At 46.3% G+C, this 19765-nt stretch overlaps 1 protein-coding gene across 3 annotated transcripts; it reads left to right on the top strand.

The window, feature by feature from the left end:
* The first annotated feature begins 10954 nt into the window (after positions 1 to 10954).
* GPR63 (G protein-coupled receptor 63) lies at positions 10955 to 18651 on the top strand. Of its 3 annotated transcripts, none has more exons than XM_001510969.3 (3): positions 10955 to 11795; positions 14532 to 15959; positions 16302 to 18651. In XM_001510969.3, exons 2-3 carry the CDS (start codon positions 14706 to 14708, stop codon positions 16362 to 16364), a joined length of 1317 nt encoding a protein of 438 aa, XP_001511019.2. In that variant the 5' UTR covers positions 10955 to 11795; positions 14532 to 14705; the 3' UTR covers positions 16365 to 18651. The 3 variants fall into 3 exon arrangements, with proteins under 3 accessions (XP_001511019.2, XP_039770769.1, XP_028903417.1); XM_029047584.1 differs by lacking the exon at positions 10955 to 11795 and adding an exon at positions 12381 to 13675; XM_039914835.1 differs by having other exon boundaries at positions 14532 to 18651.
* Positions 18652 to 19765: the final 1114 nt, after the last annotated feature.

Here is a 19765-nt window from a genome sequence, read left to right as displayed (position 1 = left end):
TGCGACGGATTGAAGGACCTCGTTTTAGGGAAAAGTCGTTTTGTAGCGCTCGGACTTTAACCCTAGTCCATTCATACGCACCACGGTTACTGTTGCGTCCTGTGACGATAATTGAACGTGCCCTGATTTCACAGTAGCCTCCGCTCCAGAATATGTCGTGGGAGCACGTGTGGTCGGGAGACGGTGAATCGATTGCCTCACAGGTATTTTTTACCAGTGCTTGGCCACCTCTTTGAGGGTGTGTACCTCACTGCCCCCAAAGTCTTAGCCTGCTTTCGGAGAACTCAGGAGTACATCTTGGAGAATACCCCTTGAGAGCCAAACCCCCTGCCGAAACTTTCCATTAAAAATTAAGCAGGAGAAATTGAAAGCCAGGGTTTATCCGTGCCAATTTGGGACGTTGATAAGGGATATGTCCCAGCACTATTATTTGTTACGTTGATGATGATGGCATTTGATAAACCCTTACTACGTGTCAAGCGCTGTTCTAAGCACCAGGGTCAATACTAACCACAATTAGATTGTGAGCCCGTCACTGGGCAGGGATTGTCTCTATCTCTTGCCGTATTGTACAGTGCAAGCGCTTAGTACAGTGCTCTGCACGTAGTAAGCGCTCAGTAAATACTATTGAATGAAGTGTACTATTTTAGGGTGGATGTTTCATTTCAGATTGTTCTTTTTTTTTTATATTAGTCAGTTTGAATACCAATTAGAGGTGTTTTTGTCAATCAGGCATATGGTGTACCATATTCAGTGCTAAATTTACTCCTCTCTAATCTCCCACGTGCTTACTACGGTGTTCTGTACCCAGTAAGTGCTCAATAAATACCATTGGTAGATTGGGAGATTTCAGTAGAGCATAACGGAATTTATCATCTCTCCTTAAGATCCAAGAAATTAGATTTCCTCTTTCCGAGAAGCAGCATAGCCTAGAGGATAGAGCATAAGTCTGGGAGTCAGAAGGACGCGGATTCTAATACCAGCTCCGCCAGTTGTCTGCTGTGTGACCTTAGGCAAGTCATTTAACTTCCCTAAACCTCAGTTCCCTCCTCTGTAAGATGGAGATTAAGACTGTGAGCCCCATGTGAGACATGGACTGTGTTCAACCTGATTATCTTGCATCTATCCCATTGTGTAGTGCAGTGCCAGGCACGTAATAAGGGCTTTAACAAATACCCTATAAAATATTCATTCTTTTGGCGATCCTGAAGGGGAGTTGCTTTATTTTTCAGAAGCAATCTGAAAACTTCCCGAGTCCCTCACTCCCTACTAATGGGATTTATTTTTTCCGGGAGAAAAACAGTCTGGGAATTGACAACATTTGGTCTAAGTTGGTGTGAGCCTGAGTGGGAGGGACTGGCTTGCTGAAATTTCCTCATCGGCCTTCGTATTCTCTCGGGGGGAGACGTGATCTGTGTTCCACTGGACCCTGACCCCGCCCCCGCCCCCCCCCCCCCCAGCTCTGACCCAAATCTGATCCAGATTCATTCGATCGTATTTACTGAGCGCTTACTGTGTGCAAAGCACTGTACTGAGCGCTTGGGAAAGGACAATGACAGATGTGTTCCCTGCCCAGAGCGAGCTCACATCTAGAGGGGGGAGGCAGACATGAATATAAATGAATAAATAAATTACAGGTATATTCATACATATATGCTGTGGGGATGGGAGGCAGGAGGAATGAAGGGAGTAAATCAGGGTGACGGAGGAGTGAATAAAGAGTGCAGATCTAAAGGCAAGGGTGACACAGAAGGGAGTGGGAGGAGAGAAATGAATAATGCCAGGTTTATAGGCTTCAGGGGCTGAGAGAAGCACTTATGTTCATATCTGTAATTCATTTATATTATATATATATATTAATGTCTGTCTTGGACTGTCCCGTAGGCTTCAGGGGCCGGGAGGAGCACTTATGATCATCTCTGTAATTTCTTTATATTATATGTATTAATATCGGTCTTGAACTGCCCTCATATTGGTGTTTCAGCTGATCAGGCTCTGTCTTTATTATGACTGGTATTTTTTCTGTTTGTTTGTGTAATCTGTTGATTCCTGAAAGGAGGGAAGTGTAAGAATCTGAACTTGCTCTCCTCCCAAACTTAAATATTTATCGGTGGGTAATCAAAATACCAGAAGCAGCCTGGCCTAGCCGATTAGAGGCCTGGGAGTCAGAAGATCGGGTTTCACCTCCCGGCGCTGCCACTCGTCTGTTGAGTGATCTTGGGCAAGGCACTTCCCTTCTCTATACCTCCGTTCCCTTATTTTGTAAAATGGGGATTCAATCCCCGTTCTCTCCTCTGCTTAGCCTGTGAGCCCCGTGTGGGACCTGGTTATCCCGTACCTACCCCGGCGCTTAGTACGGTGCAGGGAGAAGGAGTGGTGGTAAGGACAGATGCCAAGGGAATGTGGGGCTTCCATCAGTGAACTCTCAATGGGCTTTAACAATGCCTCCTTTCAAATTAACGCGGCGTGTCAGAAAACACTTTTTTTCCTCACTCATTTTCTCATTACGTCTCGTTCTCAGAGAATACCAAGCTGTATTTGAATTGTTCTCTTCCCCTAATTTCGTATTGTTTGGGATAACTATTGATGGAAAAACTGCTGGTTCTATTTAATCCAACATTTTGAACGTTTCATGGGGCGGGGGGGGGGGGGGGGGGATCCATTTATCCAGAAAGGAAATACCTGGATAAATTGGGTTTTCCCCCCCACCCATACTTTAGTTAGGAAGTATTTCTAATTTACAACTGAACCGTCGATTATATGAATTCCTATTTTGTTTCCAGTTTTATGAAGGACAGATGAGCAAAGAGTCCCACTATTCTGACCGAACTATTGGAAAAGATAGGCCTTATAGGAGGAGATTAACCTGACAGAGAAAATAAAGGAGGTAAGCGATCTAGTCAGAGCCTTATGGAGCAGACATGCTTTGGGAACAATTCCGCGACAACAGAGAAGCAGCGTGGCTTAGTGGCTAGAGCATGGGCCTGGGAGTCAGAAGGACATGGGTTCTAATCCTGACTCCGCCACATGTCTCCTATGAGGCCTTGGGCAAGTGGCCGAACTTCTCTGGGCCTCAGTTACCCCATCTGTAAAATGGGGATTAAAACTGGGAGCCCCATGTGGGACAGGGACTGTGTCCAACCGGATGAGCTTGTATCTCTCCCAGCGCTTAGAACAGTGCTGGGGGCACATAGGAAGTGCTTAATAAGTACGCGCCCAAAAAAATTGCTGGCATTGGACCTGCCCATCTGTGCCAATGGGGGGCCCATCTGTCAGCCTCCAGAGAGATTTGAAATCCAGGGCAGTTGTTGAAAGAGGCCCAAACTCTTTGTGTCTTATTTATTAGCACTTTTGTACGTCTTTAAGTGATATAAATTATTTACTTCTGTTAATGTCTGTCTCCCCCTCCTAGTCTGTAAACTCGTTATGGGCAAGGAACATGTCTCTCCCAAGCACTTAGTACAGTGCTCTGCACTTAGTTAAGTGCTCAATAAATACCACTGTCCCGACTGACTGATTTTAAACCGTGAAGGTTTTAATTCCAGTTGCAGAGTCTAACCTGCAATCCAGGAAGCAACTCTTTTACTGAAACGGGGTATCACTGCGACACTGTCAGTAGGGAAAGGGCGTGTAACAAGGCAAACAGCTCCACTGAGATTCTCTTCGCCACCCTCCCGTGGCTTCATCAGTTTGCTCCGTTACTAGAACACAAAGCCATTTCATCACTCCGACGCTTTCTAGTTGGCGAAACTCCTCCACGGGGCTCGAGGAGCCCAGGTGGAAACGTGAGCTTCCAGTCTCCCCACAGATCTGTGCAGGGAAAAACCCCAAACACCCCAGGCTGCTCTGAGAAACATTCAGTCCATCGGTGGCCTGGAACGCTCTCCCTTTTCATTGCCGACAGACGATTGCCCTCCCCACCTGCAAAGTCTTATTAATAATAATAATTATGGTATTTAAGCACTGTTCTAAGCGCTGGGGTAGATACTGGGTAATCAGGTTGTCCCTTTATGGGGCTCCCACTTTTAACCCCCATTTTACAGATGAGGTGACTGAGGCACAGAGAAGTTAAGTGACTTGCCCAAGATCACACAGCGGACAAGTGGCAGAGCTGGGATTAGAACTCACGACCTCTGGCTCCCAAGCCCGGGCTCTTTCCACAAAGCCAAGCTGTTTCTCTCGACTTACTGAGGGCACGTCTCCTCCGAGAGGCCTTCCCTGACTTAGCCCTCATTTCCTTTTCTCTCCCCACTCCCTTCTGCATCGCCCCGACTTGCCCTGACATTATTTCAATGTGAACTAATAATTTAAAATAATCTTGAAATCAATCACTAAAATACAGAGCTACGTGGTGGAGATAATTCAGAGATGGGTATTTGGGAGTGGATTTTGGGTAAGGTTTTGAGAGTTTCGTTCAACAGCCTCGGCGAACGATGGTCGTGACTTCATTTTCAAAACTTTTGGAAATTCTAAATGCCTCTATAGCCTATTTTTGTAGTAGCTGGGGATATGCTATCAAAATTTAGCTGTGGGCTGCCAGATGGGATATAGTGTTGCTAAGGAAACAGGTTATGGAATAGCTGGCCACTTTGGCAGTGGTATTTTTAACCCTTTTACACAAATTTGGAGGTTAACATATCGTTAGATAGGTGACACCTTGCTAAAATGCTAGAATGCGAAACCTTAATAGCTCTTCTCCAAACCGGGCCCTTAAAAGGGATAAAAGAGATGTGGAATCTGTCCAGAATTTAAAAGGGAACTCTTCCTGAGACTTTGTAAAGCTTAAAAGAAACCCCACTGATAACACATCTGACCCCTCTCTTTCCGCTCTCCCACCTTAAACTCCAGCAAATCTGGCCACAACCTAAAGTATTAAGCCAGATTTATCCATATCCACAGAGTTGATTTTTAACCACATTTTTAACAACTCCAAGGCGATTGCACCCCTGCTCGGCTGGGATTCAGAGAAGGAAGGAGTTGAGATTATTTTTTTTTCTCCTCTTGAACCACAGCCATCTGCCCATCACAGAACACTGTACTAGGTGCTTGGGAGAGTATGATATAACAGAATTATCAGACACGTTCCCTACCCAAATTGAGTTTACAGACAATCGAATGTATTTACTGAGCACTTGTTTTGTGCAGAGCACTATCCTATGCACTTGGGAGAGTACAGTACTATAGTAAATAGACAAATTCCCCGCCCACAGTGATCTAAATTTAAGATGGAGCCTCTCCCTCTAGACTGTAAGCTCGTTGCGGGCGGGGAATGTGTCTGTTTATCGTTGTGCTGTTCTCTCCCAAGTGCTTAGTACAGTGCTCTGCGCACCGTAAGTGCTCAATAAATACGGCCGAATGAAAGAATGAGCGAATAAACCTAACCTCCACATGAGGCAGGTTTAGCAGTGGGTTAATGGCCTTCGAAACCCCGTAGGCTGAACAATACTAGAAATAATTGAGCCCCGCCGTACTTTCTGAAGACAGCTAATGACCCCATCCAAGAGGTGGGTGGAAGTTAAAGGTGCTGGAGGGAGGGGAGAATTTGAGGAGGGGGTTTCAGGTGGTCCCGGAAAATTGAGAGTTGACAGCGTCCTCACATTGCATGTGCTTTTCTCTTTGTCCAGATCTTGAGAGATCCAGTAGAAAAACATAGAGTTCATGTTTTGAGGGACTCCCTCCTGTTGTTATATGATTTTATTATTATGTAGAACATATCCACAGCTTATCTATATTAATATCAGTCTCCCCCTCTAGACTCTAAGTTTGTTGTGGGCAGGAAACAAGTCTACCAACTCTGTTATATTGTGGTCTCCTAGGCGCTTATTAGTACTGTACTCTGCACACAGTAAGCGCTCAACAAATACGATCGAATGATATATTTAAGCCCTCGCTTTGTGTCGAGCACTGTTCGAAGCAAGTTAATCAGGTTGGGCACAGTCCCTGCCCCGCATGGGGCTCACGATCTAAGTAGGAGGAAGATCGGGTATTCGATCCCCATTTTACAGTTGAGGAAACTGGGGTTCAGAGAAGGTAAGTGACTTGCCCGCAGTCACACGGCAAGCTATTTGGAATAGCCGGGATTAGAACCCAGATCCTCTGACTCCCAAGTCGTGCTTTGCCCACTAGACCACGCTGCTTCCTTCCACCCGTCCCCTTCACGAGAGGAAAGAGGCAGGAAGGAATGTCTGGTGAATTGGCCGAACGGGGGAGAGAAAAGAAGAGATAGATCCAGTATAGATAACCTAAAGAGTGTAATGCTCATCCCTGAATACCGATCAGTCAATGGTATTGATTGAGCACTTACTAAGAGCGCTGTACCAAGGCTTGGGCGCGTATAACACAACAGAATTAGCAGAGGCGTTCCTCGCCCACAACGAGCTCACAGTCTAGAGGATGCAGAGCAGACCCTCATTTTGGTTTACTTTCCCAGTTAACGTACTGGTCTTGGTGTGGAATTTCTGGGAGTGGCTGGATTATCTTCTATTATCGTTCATCCCTCAGTTCCCTATCTCAACGGGATGCTGTTGGGAAGGGGGGAGCATGTCCTCTTGCAGCATGACGTAGCGGGAAGACCACAGGCCTGGGGGTCGGAAGGTATGGATTCTCATCCCAGCTCTGCCGCGTCTCTGCTGTGTGACCTTGGACAGGTCACTTCTCCGGCCCTCAGTTCCCTCATCTGTAAAATAGGGGATTGAGACCGTGAGCCCCCACGTGGGACAGGGACTGTGTCCAACCCGATTTGCTTAGTACAGTGCCTGGCACGTAGTGAGCGCTTAACACATACCACAGTTGTCACTCTGGGTTCCGCCCTGTTCCTGGCCCACAGTCAAACCACGGCATCTCGTCGTGTTCTTTTGTTTCCCTCTGAGGAAAAGCCAAAGGAACCGGGTTTATTTAGCTGGGAGAATAAAAGAGGAGGCCCTTAGTAAGAGCCTTCAAGAACACAAAGACATTTTATGAGTGATGGGGAGAAATTGTTTTCGCCAAGAGTGGGAAAAGAAGGTAGAGGTTGAAAATACACCAGATGGGATTCAAACCATTTGGAAGGAATCTAGTCTGTAAGCTCCCTCTAGACTGTGAGCTTGTAATGGGGAGGGAACATTTCTCCTAATTCTTCATTCAGTCGTATTTATTGAGCGCTTACTGTGTGCAGAGCACTGTACTAAGTGCCTGGGACAGTACAATGCAACAATAAACAGACAAGTTCCCCGCCCACGACAAACTTTCAGTCTAGAGGAGGAGACAGACAATAATTCTTTTTTTATTGTATTCTCTCAAGGGCTGAACACAGTGGTCTGCACATATTAGGCGCTCAGTATATATGATTGCGTGATTGATTCCCTGGAAGGGCAGTGAGATTTGTGATTAAGGGAGAGTGTACAGTTTTCATCAGTCAAATTTATTGAGCGTTTGCTATGTGCAGAGCACTGTACTAAGTGCCTGGGACAGTACAATGCAACAATAAACAGACAAGTTCCCCGCCCACGACAAACTTTCGGTCTAGAGGAGGAGACAGACATTAGTAATTCTTTTTTTATTGTATTCTCTCAAGGGCTAAACACAGTGGTCTGCACATATTAGGCGCTCAGTATATATGATTGCGTGAGTGATTCCCTGGAAGGGCAGTGAGATTTGTGATTGAGAGGGTGTACAGTTTTCCTCAATCAATCAAATTTATGATTGTTTACTATGTGCAGAGCACTGTACTAAATGCTTGGAAGTACGTATCTTTGGAAGTTAAGAACAGTGTAGGCAGACTGCACTTATGTACATATCTTTAAATCACATATTATAAATTACTTAAATCCATGTCTGTCACCCTCTCTAGACTGTAAGCTAATTGTGGGAAGGGAGCCTGACTGCCAACTCTGTGATATTGTCCTCTCCCAAGCGTTTAGAACAGGGCTCTGCAGATAGTAAATGTTGAATGAATATTGTTGAGGAAGACTTCAATTCAATCCTTTCCAGAGTTTTAAAAAAAAAAAATGGGGTTAAATGATCCCTTGTATTCGATTCTGCAAAATGCTAATACTTTCTCTTACTGCAACCGTTCATTTTTTTTTTCGCTTCTCTTCCCTCTTTGATGCTTTAGTGTTCCCTTATTTGCTGTGCAATCAGAATCCACTCAGTTCTCCTAAAACTCGGAGTCATGGGGGGGGTTCAAAGGGTTCTGGCTGCTAATTTGCTTCTGTGCAAAACCATTCCTTCCACCGTCATCTTGCTCTTTCTCCAGATAAGTGCGTGTGGTCTGAAATACGATCCCTAATTTCCTAACTGCATCCTATCCAAAAGGACTGGTGAAATAGTAGTAAGCAATAATTATGGTATTTATTAAACGCTTCCTGCGTGTTCTAAGCGCGGGGATAGATGAGAAGCAGCGTGGCTCAGTGGAAAGAGCCTGGGCTTCGGAGTCAGAGGTCATGGGTTCGACTCCCGGCTCTGCCACTCGTCAGCTGGGTGACCGTGGGCGAGTCACTTCGCTTCTCTGTGCCTCAGTTACCTCATCTGAAAAATGGGGATCAACTGTGAGCCTCACGTGGGACGACCTGATTACCCTGTATCTACCCCAGCGCTTAGAACGGTGCTCTGCACATAGTAAGCGCTTACCAAATGCCAACATTATTATTATTATTATTCACTTCTCTGTGCCTCAGTTCCCTCGTCTGTAAAATGGGGATTAAGACTGTGAGCCCCACGTGGGACAACCTGATCACCTTGTATCTACCCCGGCGCTTAGAACAATGCTTGGCACGTAGTAAGCGGTTAAGAAATACCATCGTTGTTATTATATACAAGAGATTCAGGTGGAATCCCCGTCCCCTTTAGACTGTAAGCGCCTTGTGGTTTGGGGAAAGTGGGTACTAACTGTTATATCTTACTCTTCCAAGTGCTTAGTACAGGGCTGTGGACCCAGGAAGCGTTCAGTAAATACCGTCGATTGACTGTAAGGCCAAAAACTGACTCTAAGGTCAGTAAGGTGCCATTCCTTAGATCTTAGGCGTGGCTCAGTGGATAGAGTAGTCGGAAGGACCTGAGTTCTAATCCCGGCTCCGCCACATATCTGCTGTGTGACCTTGGGCAAGTCAATTCACTTCTCTGGGCCTCGGTTCCCTCATCTACGAAAGGGCGATGAAGAGAGCGTGCCCCATGTGGGACAGGGACCGGGTCCAACCTGATCAACTCATGCCTACCCCGGTGGTTGGCACATGGTAAGCCCTTAACAAGTACCATAATTATTATTATTATCACTATCCAAGATCTCTTTTAACTGTGCCGACGATGACAGGAACATTCACTGAACAGGAGGGCCTTTGCTATTCTCTCTCCAATCCTATGCAGTGCAGCGATTCTTCTTATTTTAGGATCAACGCCTACAAGCGCCCTGAAGTTCCACATGGCAGATTGTCAGAAAGCATTCCCGATAGGAGTCCTTTTCGACTCTTTCCCCTCACCGATCTGTTACGAGGTCACGTACGCATTGCTGTGTCCTTGCGCTTCTGTTTAAGTGTTCCGTTCTGCTGATTGTCTACTTCTTGGTACTCTCCCAATCAATCACTCAATCGATTGTATTTATTGAGTGCTTACTATGTGCAGAGCACTGTACTAAGCGCCTGGGGGGAGTACAATACAACAGAATTGGCTGACCCGTTCCCTGCTCATAATGAGCTCGGTGCTCTGCAGCGTGGCCAGTGGAAAACCCTGGGAATCAGAAGACCTGGGTTCTAATTCCCGCTCCATTTACCCGTGTCCCCTTCTGGACAGAGAACGTGTCTGTCAATTCTGTTGTATCGTACTCTCCCAAGTGCTTAAAACAGTGCTCTGCCCACAGTGAGCGCTCAGTAAATACCATGGATTGATTGCTGTGTGATCTTGGGCTCGTCACCTAACTTCTCTGAACCTCAGTTTCTTCATCTGCATAAAGGGGGCTCAATCCTCCTCCCCCTGAGGACCGCAAGCCCCACGTGGGACAGGGGTTGGGTCCAACCCGATTATCTTGCATCTGCCCCGGCGTTGAATACAGGGCCTGGCACATGGTAACCATTTAACGAGTGCCAATTAAAAAAATAAATACCGTTAATCGATTGGTTTAAAGGTAGGCTGAGTCACGTTCCGGTGCCCTGGGGGAGGTTTGGGAAGCTGGCAAAGAACGGCTGGCTAATTGCGAAGCCCCAGTCTTGCAGAACTTCACCCAGGGAATTGAAGGAGTCTGATTCCTCCTCCTGTGAATTAAGAATTCTCGTTAAGCACTTTGATACTCACCCCAGCCCCACGGCATTATGCACCTACCCTTATACTCTTCTGATTTCCCCTAACTGTAATTTATATTAATGTCAGACTCCCCCTGTAGACTATAATCATAATAATGATGGTATTTGTTAAGCGCTTATTACGTGCCAAGCACTGTTCTAAGGGCTCAAGCGCTGTACAATCCCTATGGTCAGGGCATCACATTTACCAAATCTAATGCATTGTATTTTCCCAAGTAGCTGCACAGAGTAAGCGCTCAATAAATACCATTTATGGGTTGATTGCTTGGGCCAGTTTACACATAATGAATGCCATTTCCCTGATTGGCTGACTGTTATTGTCCTCGTGCAACCTGATATTCCATGACACAATTGTTATTTTCTTTGTTTAGAGTTATGTGACGAATAAGGAAATAGAGGTAGCGTGACCTAGTGGATAGACCCCAGGCCTGGGAGGCAGAAGGACCTGGGTTCTAATCCCGGCTCCTCGACTTGTCTGCTGTGTGACTCTGGGCAAGTCATTTCACTTCTCTGGGCCTCAGTTCCTTGATCTGTAAAACGAGGATTGGGACTGGGAGTCCAACCTACTTACGTCGTGTCCATCCCAGTGTTTAGTACAGTGCCTGGCACACAGTAAGGTCTTAACAAATGCCATAAAAAGAGAGAGAGGAAAACATGCCTCTGCTCTTTATTTTTATTTTCTGACTCAATTGTTTCTTTGATTTTCACATTTCTTATCAGTTTTACTTTTGCTGTGTTTTTGTGAAAAATAAATATTCCAACAGTTCAGTCTCAAGCAGTGGGATATTTATTGAGCACTTACTGAGTGCAGAGCACTGTACTGAGCGCTTGAGAGAGTACAGATGGGTCAGTAGACCTGATCTCTGCCCTCGAGGAGCTTATGCAGTTCCTTTCTTTTACTCTTGTTTGGCTGCTTAGTACACTCCTGTCCACATACACATACCTTCAAATCTTTCTCTCCTTCTTCTGTTCCACTTTTCCACGAGTTCAGTTCAAGTGCTAGGACGTGCCATTTCTCATTAAAAGAAATCTTCTCTAAAATCAAGGTGCCATTTCCTTTTGCTGGGGGTCTGGATATAGTGACATTTAATTTTTAATTTCTCTTTTTGTGGGCAGCAGAAACATGGTTGCAAATAACCGAGAGTCATACTTAAAAATCTAATTTTAAATGTAACTGTGGAAGAACTAAATGTTCTGTTGTACATTAGAAACCGAATGGAACATTGAGAATAAAATCTCATTTTCCCGTTAGTGAATGTGCCTGTTGGAATTAGGCACATATTAGGAAAGGAACAACAGAATAAACAGAACACTTATGGCAACAGGAAAATTACATTTTAAATGTGGACCTAGCTAGTGTTCTCATGTTTTTTTTTTTTAATTTTTACAAAGCAGTAGCCCCTTGTCCAGATATACCTCCGCAGTAAATAGAAGGTACTGAAGCTGTGATTTTTCTCTCTCTGTCTCACTTCGTTCTCTTCCCATTAGGTTGACAACCCTCAAATTCTTCGTGCCCTTCACCGTAAAGTAAGTTAAAAAAAGAAAATATTAGGCTCTGGCTGGTTAAAAAATAAGATGGTTTTTGTTCTGAGGAAATCGATGCATTTACAAAGCAGGTTTCTTATGACAAAGCCAAAACTCCTTGGGAATTTGGGGGTTTTGAATATCCGTCAGTCGACTGAGGTCAATTATTGATCGCTTTTTGGGTTTAGAGCACTCTATTTTGTACTTGGGAGAATACAATACAGCAGAATTGGTAGACTCATTCCCTGCCCACAAGGAGCTTACAGTCTAGAGAATAAATCACGCTTGAGAGGATGACAAGAAGCACGCACCTTTCATTCGTTCATTCAATCGTATTTATTGAGCGCTTACCGTGCACAAAGTACTCTACTAAGGGCTTGGGAGAGGACAGTACAACAATAAACAGACACATTCCTTGCCCACAATGAGTTTACAGTCTAGGGAGGGGGATCCAGACATTAATATAAATCAATAAATGACAGATCTGGACATAGGTGGTGTGGGGCTGGGAGAGGGGATGAACAAAGGGAGCCAGTCAGGGTGATGCAGAAGAGAGTGGGAGAAGACGAAAGGGCAGGGAAGGCATCTTGGAGGAGGTGTGCCTTTGCCTGTCAAGCCCCTAACCTTGACATTATCCTCATCCCTCATTTTCCATCTCACGTCACACCCTCTGCAAAATTTCCAGGATCCAACTCTTCTTCTCCATCCAAACTGCGGCCTCGCTGGCTCAGGCCCTTCATAGATCTTGACTTGACAACCGCAACGGCCTCCGTGCCGCTCTCCCCGCCTCCAGGCTCTTCCCTTCTCCAGTTTATACTTCCCTCTGCCGCCCGGATCGTATATCTAAAGCATCATTCGGCCTGTCTCTCCCCATTCCTCCAAGACCTCCAGTGATTGTCCATTCCTCCCCACGACGAGAGGAAGTCCTGACCTTCCATTTTAAGGCGCTCAATCAGCTCTCCCCCTCCCACTTACCCCACTCCTTTTCCCCTGTACACCTCACCTTGTACGCGTCTTCCAGTGCCTTTTTCTCAACACTTTCTGCCCCTGATCTCTTTAGCTCTCATGGTTTCCTTTTAGAAAGAGTTGTGTGAATTTGTATTTGAAGTTGATAGAAAACTAATTAATCTTCTTGCGGACAAGGAGTTAAATTGCTCTACTTGGTCTTTGATTAAAGGTCGAAAAGGATTATTTGCTTCAGTGAAAGTGGTATTTGCGAGATGGGGATGAGTAAATGCTTTGAGATGCGAAATGAATGATTATTTTTGTCCTCACAGACTTTCGAGAGTGTCAAGGGCAAAGGGAAAAGCAGCCCCTAAAAACATTGAACTTTGTTTAGAGTCATCTAAATCCACTTCTCAAAGAGGGTCTGTCTGCAAAAACTGCCTAGCGTGGTACCCTGCAAACTTTTAACAGAAGTATTTATCTCCGCCCGTACCAGTTGCATTTTGAGCTAGAAGCACACTCTGTTGCTTTTTTGTAGGTTCTCGTAAACATTTTGACAAATCGAATTCTAGAAATGCTCAAGTAGCATGTTGTTATTACTACCTTCGAGACTCCAGTATTTGATATTCAAGAAGTCTGAAAGTAAAAGCCACAAACTCTAGGTGTACCAAGATATAGCCACGTTAAAAAAAATGATTAATATATACACTAACAGATGTGGAAAAACAAATATCTTCTGAACTCCGAGGGACTAGAAAGCCTGTTTTTCTTTGGCTCAGTTGTAGTTTTTCCTTAATAATATGGTAAAGAAAGCTAAACTAATAAAAGCATAATCTACTCCACAGTGGAAAAAAAATGACTAATTATGCTCAGTTTCTCTGCCAGATACAATCATTGCTGTCAAACTGTGCTTGACTGTGCGAGCTGTCTATTTTTGGGTAGGTAATTGATGTTTTTATAATTGCTTTCTGTGGAGAAAAGGTAGTATGGCATTTGCAACCAAAATTTAAAACAATTTGAGGCATATTTGTGCTTCTTAATTCCATTGTTATTATTGTTGCAATCACTGTACTCAATAGATGAAATTTGTGTGGAATTTATTTTTAGGTTTACCTACCGTTAGAAATAGTTGTAGCTAGTACAGGGTTCGACTGCACCGCGCTGTTCTAGTACGATTTAGTGCAGTGTTTGACATATGGTAGGTGCTTAATGAGTACCCCCATCATCATGATTGTCAAAAGAAAGACCGGAATGGAAGAATTACTCCAAAATCTAACTAGCTGTGATTTTCCCAAACCCCTAGGGCTTACCTGAGTCCAAAGCTATCTCCTACATTGCAGTTATCATCCCAGTTACTTGTAGGACAACAGAATAAACTAGTTTGGTTCGGATCAACACTACACCGACAGTGCTCCCGGTTATAATCGTAATTATTAGGGCATTTGTTAAGCGCTTACTATGTGCCAGGCACTGTACTAAGCGCTGGGGTGGATACAAGTCATTCAGGTTGGCCACGGTCCCTGTCCCACGTGGGGCTCACGCTCTCAATCCCCATTTTCCAGATGAGGTCACTGAGACCCAGAGAAGTGAAGTGCCTTGCCCGAGGTCACGCAACTGACAAGTGACAGAGCCGGGATTAGAAACCATCACCCTCTGACTCCCCGGGCTCTAGGCCAGACTTTTGACTTGGTTAGAAAAGGGACCGAGTGCTCCCCAGGGGTCCGGAGAATAAATCTGGCCTCTGTGACGTAGGGGGCCGTCTAAAATCTTTCTCTGTCCCCTGCTTTATTCCAGACTTCACGGCCGTGTTGGTGGTTTGCTGTTCGGGCGGGGGGCCCTGGCCGGGAAAGGATGGAGCTTCCCCGCTTCCGGAAGTGAACGCCTGAGCCGTAGAATGCCACACGGCGCTGCTCTCGGTTGAGAGGAGGCCTAAAAGACCTCGGGCCGGTGGGCCCGGCTCTCTGGACAATGGTGTTCTCCGCCGGACTGGCCCCTTCCCATCCCGGGGCCCCCAACACGACCTTCGTCGTCTACGAGAATGCCTATCTGAACTTTACGACCCCTCCGCCTTTCCTCCACCCAGGCCCGGCCCCTCCCCTGAGACACGGCTCCGAGCCCGTGGCCGCCACCGAGATGAGGACCCCGGTGATCAACGGCACCTCCGCCCCGTCGCCGTCCGAGGTCTTTAAGAGCCTGAACCTGCCCCTCCAGGTTCTCCTCTCGGCCCTGATGGTCTTTATCCTGCTGGTTTCGTTCCTCGGGAACCTGGTGGTCTGCCTGATGGTCTACCAGAAGGCGGCCATGCGCTCCGCGATTAACATCCTCCTCGCCAACCTGGCTTTCGCCGACATGCTCTTGGCCGTGCTGAACATGCCCTTCGCCCTGGTGACCGTCCTCACGACCAGGTGGATCTTCGGCGACGCCTTCTGCCGGGTGTCCGCCATGTTTTTCTGGCTGTTCGTCATGGAGGGGGTGGCCATCCTCCTCGTCATCAGCATCGACCGGTTCCTCATCATCGTCCAGCGGCAGGACAAGCTGAACCCGCACCGGGCCAAGGTCCTCATCGCCGTCTCCTGGGCGACGTCCTTCTGCGTGGCCTTCCCGCTGGCCGCGGGCAACCCAGACCTCCAGGTGCCGTCCAGGGCCCCGCAGTGCGTCTTCGGCTACACCACGCAACCCGGCTACCGGGCCTACGTGGTCCTGGTGGTCCTGGTGTCCTTCTTCATCCCCTTCCTGGTGATGCTCTACTCCTTCCTGGCCATCCTCAACACCGTCCGCCACAACGCGGTCCGGATCCACAACTACCCGGACGGCATTTGCCTCAGCCAGGCCGGGAAGCTCGGCCTCATGAGTCTGCAGAGGCCTTTCCAGGTGAACATCGACATGAGCTTCAAGACGCGGGCCTTCACCACCATCTTGATCCTCTTCGCCGTCTTCATCGTCTGCTGGGCCCCGTTCACGGCGTACAGCCTGGTGGCCACCTTCGACGACCGCTTCTACTCCGGGCGCGACTTTTTCGAGATCAGCGCCTGGCTCCTCTGGCTCTGCTACCTCAAGTCGGCCCTGAACCCCCTCATTTACTACTGGAGGATCAAAAAGTTCCACGACGCCTGCCTAGATTTAATGCCGAGATACTTCAAGTTCTTCCCGCAGCTGCCGGGCCACACGCGGCGAAGGATCCGCCCGAGCGCCATCTACGTTTGCGGGGAGCACAGGACGGTGGTATGAGAGAGACGGGACTGTTAGACGTCGAGGGGCGGGGTGGTCTTGCCTTTGGTTTTTCTCGTTCGCCTCCCTCATCTGCCACATCTTAAAACCCGAATGGTTTTTCTATTTCTTTTTTCGGGAGGGGGCGGCTGGTGCAATCTGGGGGAAAGGTTTATTTCGGTCCCCGAGACCAGGCGGTGGTAAAACGATGACAGTGAAACGGTGACAGGTGTTATCTTTCACACCCCGAGGCCGCACTGTGGTGAAACGGTGACAGACGCTACCTCCAGGAGTCAAGGGAAATCCTCGCTTAGGAGAAAATCTTTTTTCTTTCCCCCGTTTCTTCCCAAAATCTAGGTCCGGTCTGCGCTTATCGAGCCAGCCGTCGCATCGGATCGTGGGGCTTTTGTTTGCTGCTAAAGGTACGCTTAGTTGTCGGTCTTTTTTCTGGAGGACACTGCTGCTTTTTCCTGCCACGGCATTGGAGCCAAAAAAGAAAGGGCACAGTCTTCAAAATATCTGCCATTTCATTTTTATCAAGACCATCCAAGGTGGTTTGGACATTTCGGGATCTTTAACATTTACTTTGCACTTTATGAAACTCACCACCGACCCCCGTTATCTCGGGGGCCTCGGGGCAGCGAATGGTTTTAAACGTTTCTGTACGTGGTCCTTTCCCATCGCGTTTGAGGGGAAGCAACGGCTCCCCGCTCCCCCTTTCACTTGGATTTCCATCCGCATGCTCAGTTTCGTTGGGTTATCCAAGCACAGTGAGCGGACTCTCCAGGGGCGGGGGTGAAGAACCCAGGGAAAAAAAAAGAAAAAAGAACTGAGGAAAAAAGGGGAAACCCAAGGTCCACGCGCGTTAGGAGAAAAGAAATTAAAAAGGGAAAACTCATCCGGACCGAGCTGCTGCGTTCGGCCGTTTTGCGATTACACGTACGTGCCTATTGGTAAATCACTGGAGACTGTAAAATGGAGGAGGGTTAAACACAGTTCCCCCCATGGAGGACAGACACCTTAAAACCACAGGTACAGAATAGAACTTTTGCTATAGCACTGAGGCCTGAATTTCATCAGAAAGGCACCTCTTTGTTAAGGGAAACCAGGCGGCGACAATGGAAAGGAGGATTTACTTTATTTGGAAAAAACCCCCGCACATCAGACCCCGGTTCTTGCAGAGAACCCACTGGGCTCCAGAAGTCAGTCCTGATTTAAACATTAGAGGCCGGTCTGGATTCAAAGGCAACTGAAAGAAACAAATGACGGTTCGGTCCACCCGCATCCCCAAACCATTATTGATTAACCGGATCAGTCCCGGCTGGTCAGTCGGACACTGGAATAGGGACAGGCCTTTTGTCCAAGGTGAGAGAGAGGGAGTCTGCCCAAGGCTGAAGTTGGAGAGTTGAGCTATCGTTATTATTATTTTAAGGAGATCCATATGGTACCTCAGTATCAGACGGCATCTTTTCTCTGAAGAGCGAAAGTTTTCGTCCGCTTTCCCTCTCGTATTCTCATTACAGTTCCGTGAGGTAAGGAGGGGGCAGATATTGTGCCCAAGAGCTGAAAGGGAAATGAAAGCAAACACTCTGCAGTATTTTTTCCCTTCCACTTCATACTTGGTTTCCAGCCTCTGGTACCACGTTACGAGTCGTACGCTCGGTGGTTTGCGGAATATCTACAAGGCGTGATTCCACGCGCCGACCACCCGAGTTGACTCTCTCCTCGAGAAGCTCTCTTGAAAGCTGGCTGGTTTGCAGATCATCGTATAGATTTAAAGGTTATCTTTACCTGATCATCTACCTCTTCTGTTTAGGCCACTGATGTCTCTCCGTTATCTATCATGTCAGAGTTTCATCTCCTTCCCGATAACAAGTTAGAGAATTCCTCCTTGGCCATTGCTATTGGTGCTGAGACGTGCATTTAAACACACGCACCTCCTCTCCCCCCGTCCCCCCGAAAAAGCACACCGACTAAACCACAAATTTGAACCTATTGCTTTCTATCAAATGCGCGGACTGGTTTGAAGCAAGAGTTCGAGTATTTGTGAAATTATAGAATAAGGACAATCTGTGAACATAGTTGTGTGTCATCCCACTCTGTGAAGATTCGTACTCAGGGCGTTTTAAAGAACTTTTTTTTTGTCATAATCTGTCGTGTCGTTGGCACAAAATGTTTTTTGAGAGTTCTTTTAAGGAGCAACTTCTATTGCACTGCATCCAATCAATGCAAAATTGAAATTCCGCCATCCGAGAGAGAGAAAGGGAGGGAACCGTTGTCTTTTCTTCTGTTAATCCCAAATGGATTTGAAAGTGGCACCTAGCAGCAATGTTAATACCACTGGATAATTTCTCAGTGGAGCAGCCAGGTCATTTTTAGCACATATACATGTACATTCCAAGCGCTTAGTACAGTGCTCAGCACATAGTAAGCGCTCAATAAATACTATTGAATGAATGAACCGCTGAAGATTTTTTAAACTGCAGCTCTCAAATGGATTGTCCTCACGACACAAGGCCTTAGAGTAATCTGGTGTGGATTTATTGTTTTGGAGCTATTGGATTTTTTTTTCCAGAAAAGAAAAAAAAAATTAAGTGCTTGTAGGGGAAAGGAAATGTCTCCTGTATTTATCGTGGGAGGGGAATGTGTCTGTTTATGGTTATATTGTGCTCTCCCAAGTGCTTAGTACAGTGCTCTGCACACAGTAAGCGCTCAATAAATATGAGTGAATGTACTGAATGAATACCGAGCGCTTAATATGGGCAGAGCACTGTACTAAGCGCTTGGGAGAGTATAATACAACAGAATTGGTAGACACGTTCCCTGTCCTCTTTGAGCTTTCAGTCCTGAAAGGGAGAACAGAGATTTCATCCCTGTTGGTTAACAAAAGGTTTGGAAGATATAATAAAGTGAAACACTTTCAGGAAACAAAGAGTATTTTAAACTATTCTTATGATTTCACCTGATTACACACAGCGGATAATGAGAGCGGTGTTTTAAGGGAAATTCGCTCCGCTCTTCCTCTCTCCTCCCATCTTTTTTTTCTTTTTATTTTGAAATGATTGGCAATTGGAGAGTCGTTAGCCCTTTCCGTGAGTTAATGCACGCCGAGAGAGTCTAGATATCAGGGTCCCCGTTCCCGCCAACTGCCTTAGAACGGACCCTCACCAAGGTTAGATTTCGCCTCACGGACCCCGCTAGAAGCGGAGACCGGAAAGTTCCGCCGGAATGTCTGTCGGAGGGAAAGAGGACAAATCAAGATTACGAGTTGGATTGAGAATGAGGGAGTTCTCCCCTCATCCTCAGTGTTGCACGTGTCTTTCTTTCGAAGCGTGTGTGGAAGGAATGTTAAAGACGGATTGGGCCTGACATGCTAGTTGTGGTATAGTTGCTGCTGTTAAACTTTCCTTTGCATCGATCTATGGCTGAAAAAGATTTTTGGGTGTATGTGTGTATTTGGGTTCTCCACGTGTGTTTTAACTGTTTACTTGAACATATTTATGAATTTAACAAAAGACAATTTTGTTTTCCGCTTGTCTGACATTTTTCTACTGTAGTACCCTGACTTTAATTTTGCCTTCAAAAAACTTTTCGCGCTCATACTTGTTTTCCCTTGAATCGTAATTTTGTTTGCTTCTTGGGCAAGTTACCTTCGTTACATGAATGCAACTTCAGAGCACATTTTTATTATTGCAGGTAAAATGGTGAACAATTTCCCAGACATCAGTTGGTATTGGAGTTGGGACTTGGTAACAAACCGATTTTCTTTTCCGATAGTAACTGAACTGTGTTGGAGATGTTTCATTTTTGTTTTAAGAATT

This window comes from Ornithorhynchus anatinus, chromosome 19 (genome assembly GCF_004115215.2).
Source record: "Ornithorhynchus anatinus isolate Pmale09 chromosome 19, mOrnAna1.pri.v4, whole genome shotgun sequence".
NCBI lineage: Eukaryota > Metazoa > Chordata > Mammalia > Monotremata > Ornithorhynchidae > Ornithorhynchus > Ornithorhynchus anatinus.
The sequence above is the reverse complement of the archived record's forward strand: the minus strand, read 5'-3'. Positions and strand labels throughout refer to the sequence as shown.

What these genes read in the sequence shown, in the direction of transcription:
- GPR63 (XM_001510969.3), top strand. Translation starts at nt 14,706, where the DNA reads ATGGTGTTCTCCGCCGGACTGGCCCCTTCCCATCCCGGGGCCCCCAAC. An exon ending in GCGGGGAGCACAGGACGGTG is followed by an intron (nt 15,960 to 16,301) that starts GTATGAGAGAGA and finishes CCCAAAATCTAG; the next exon opens with GTCCGGTCTGCGCTTATCGA.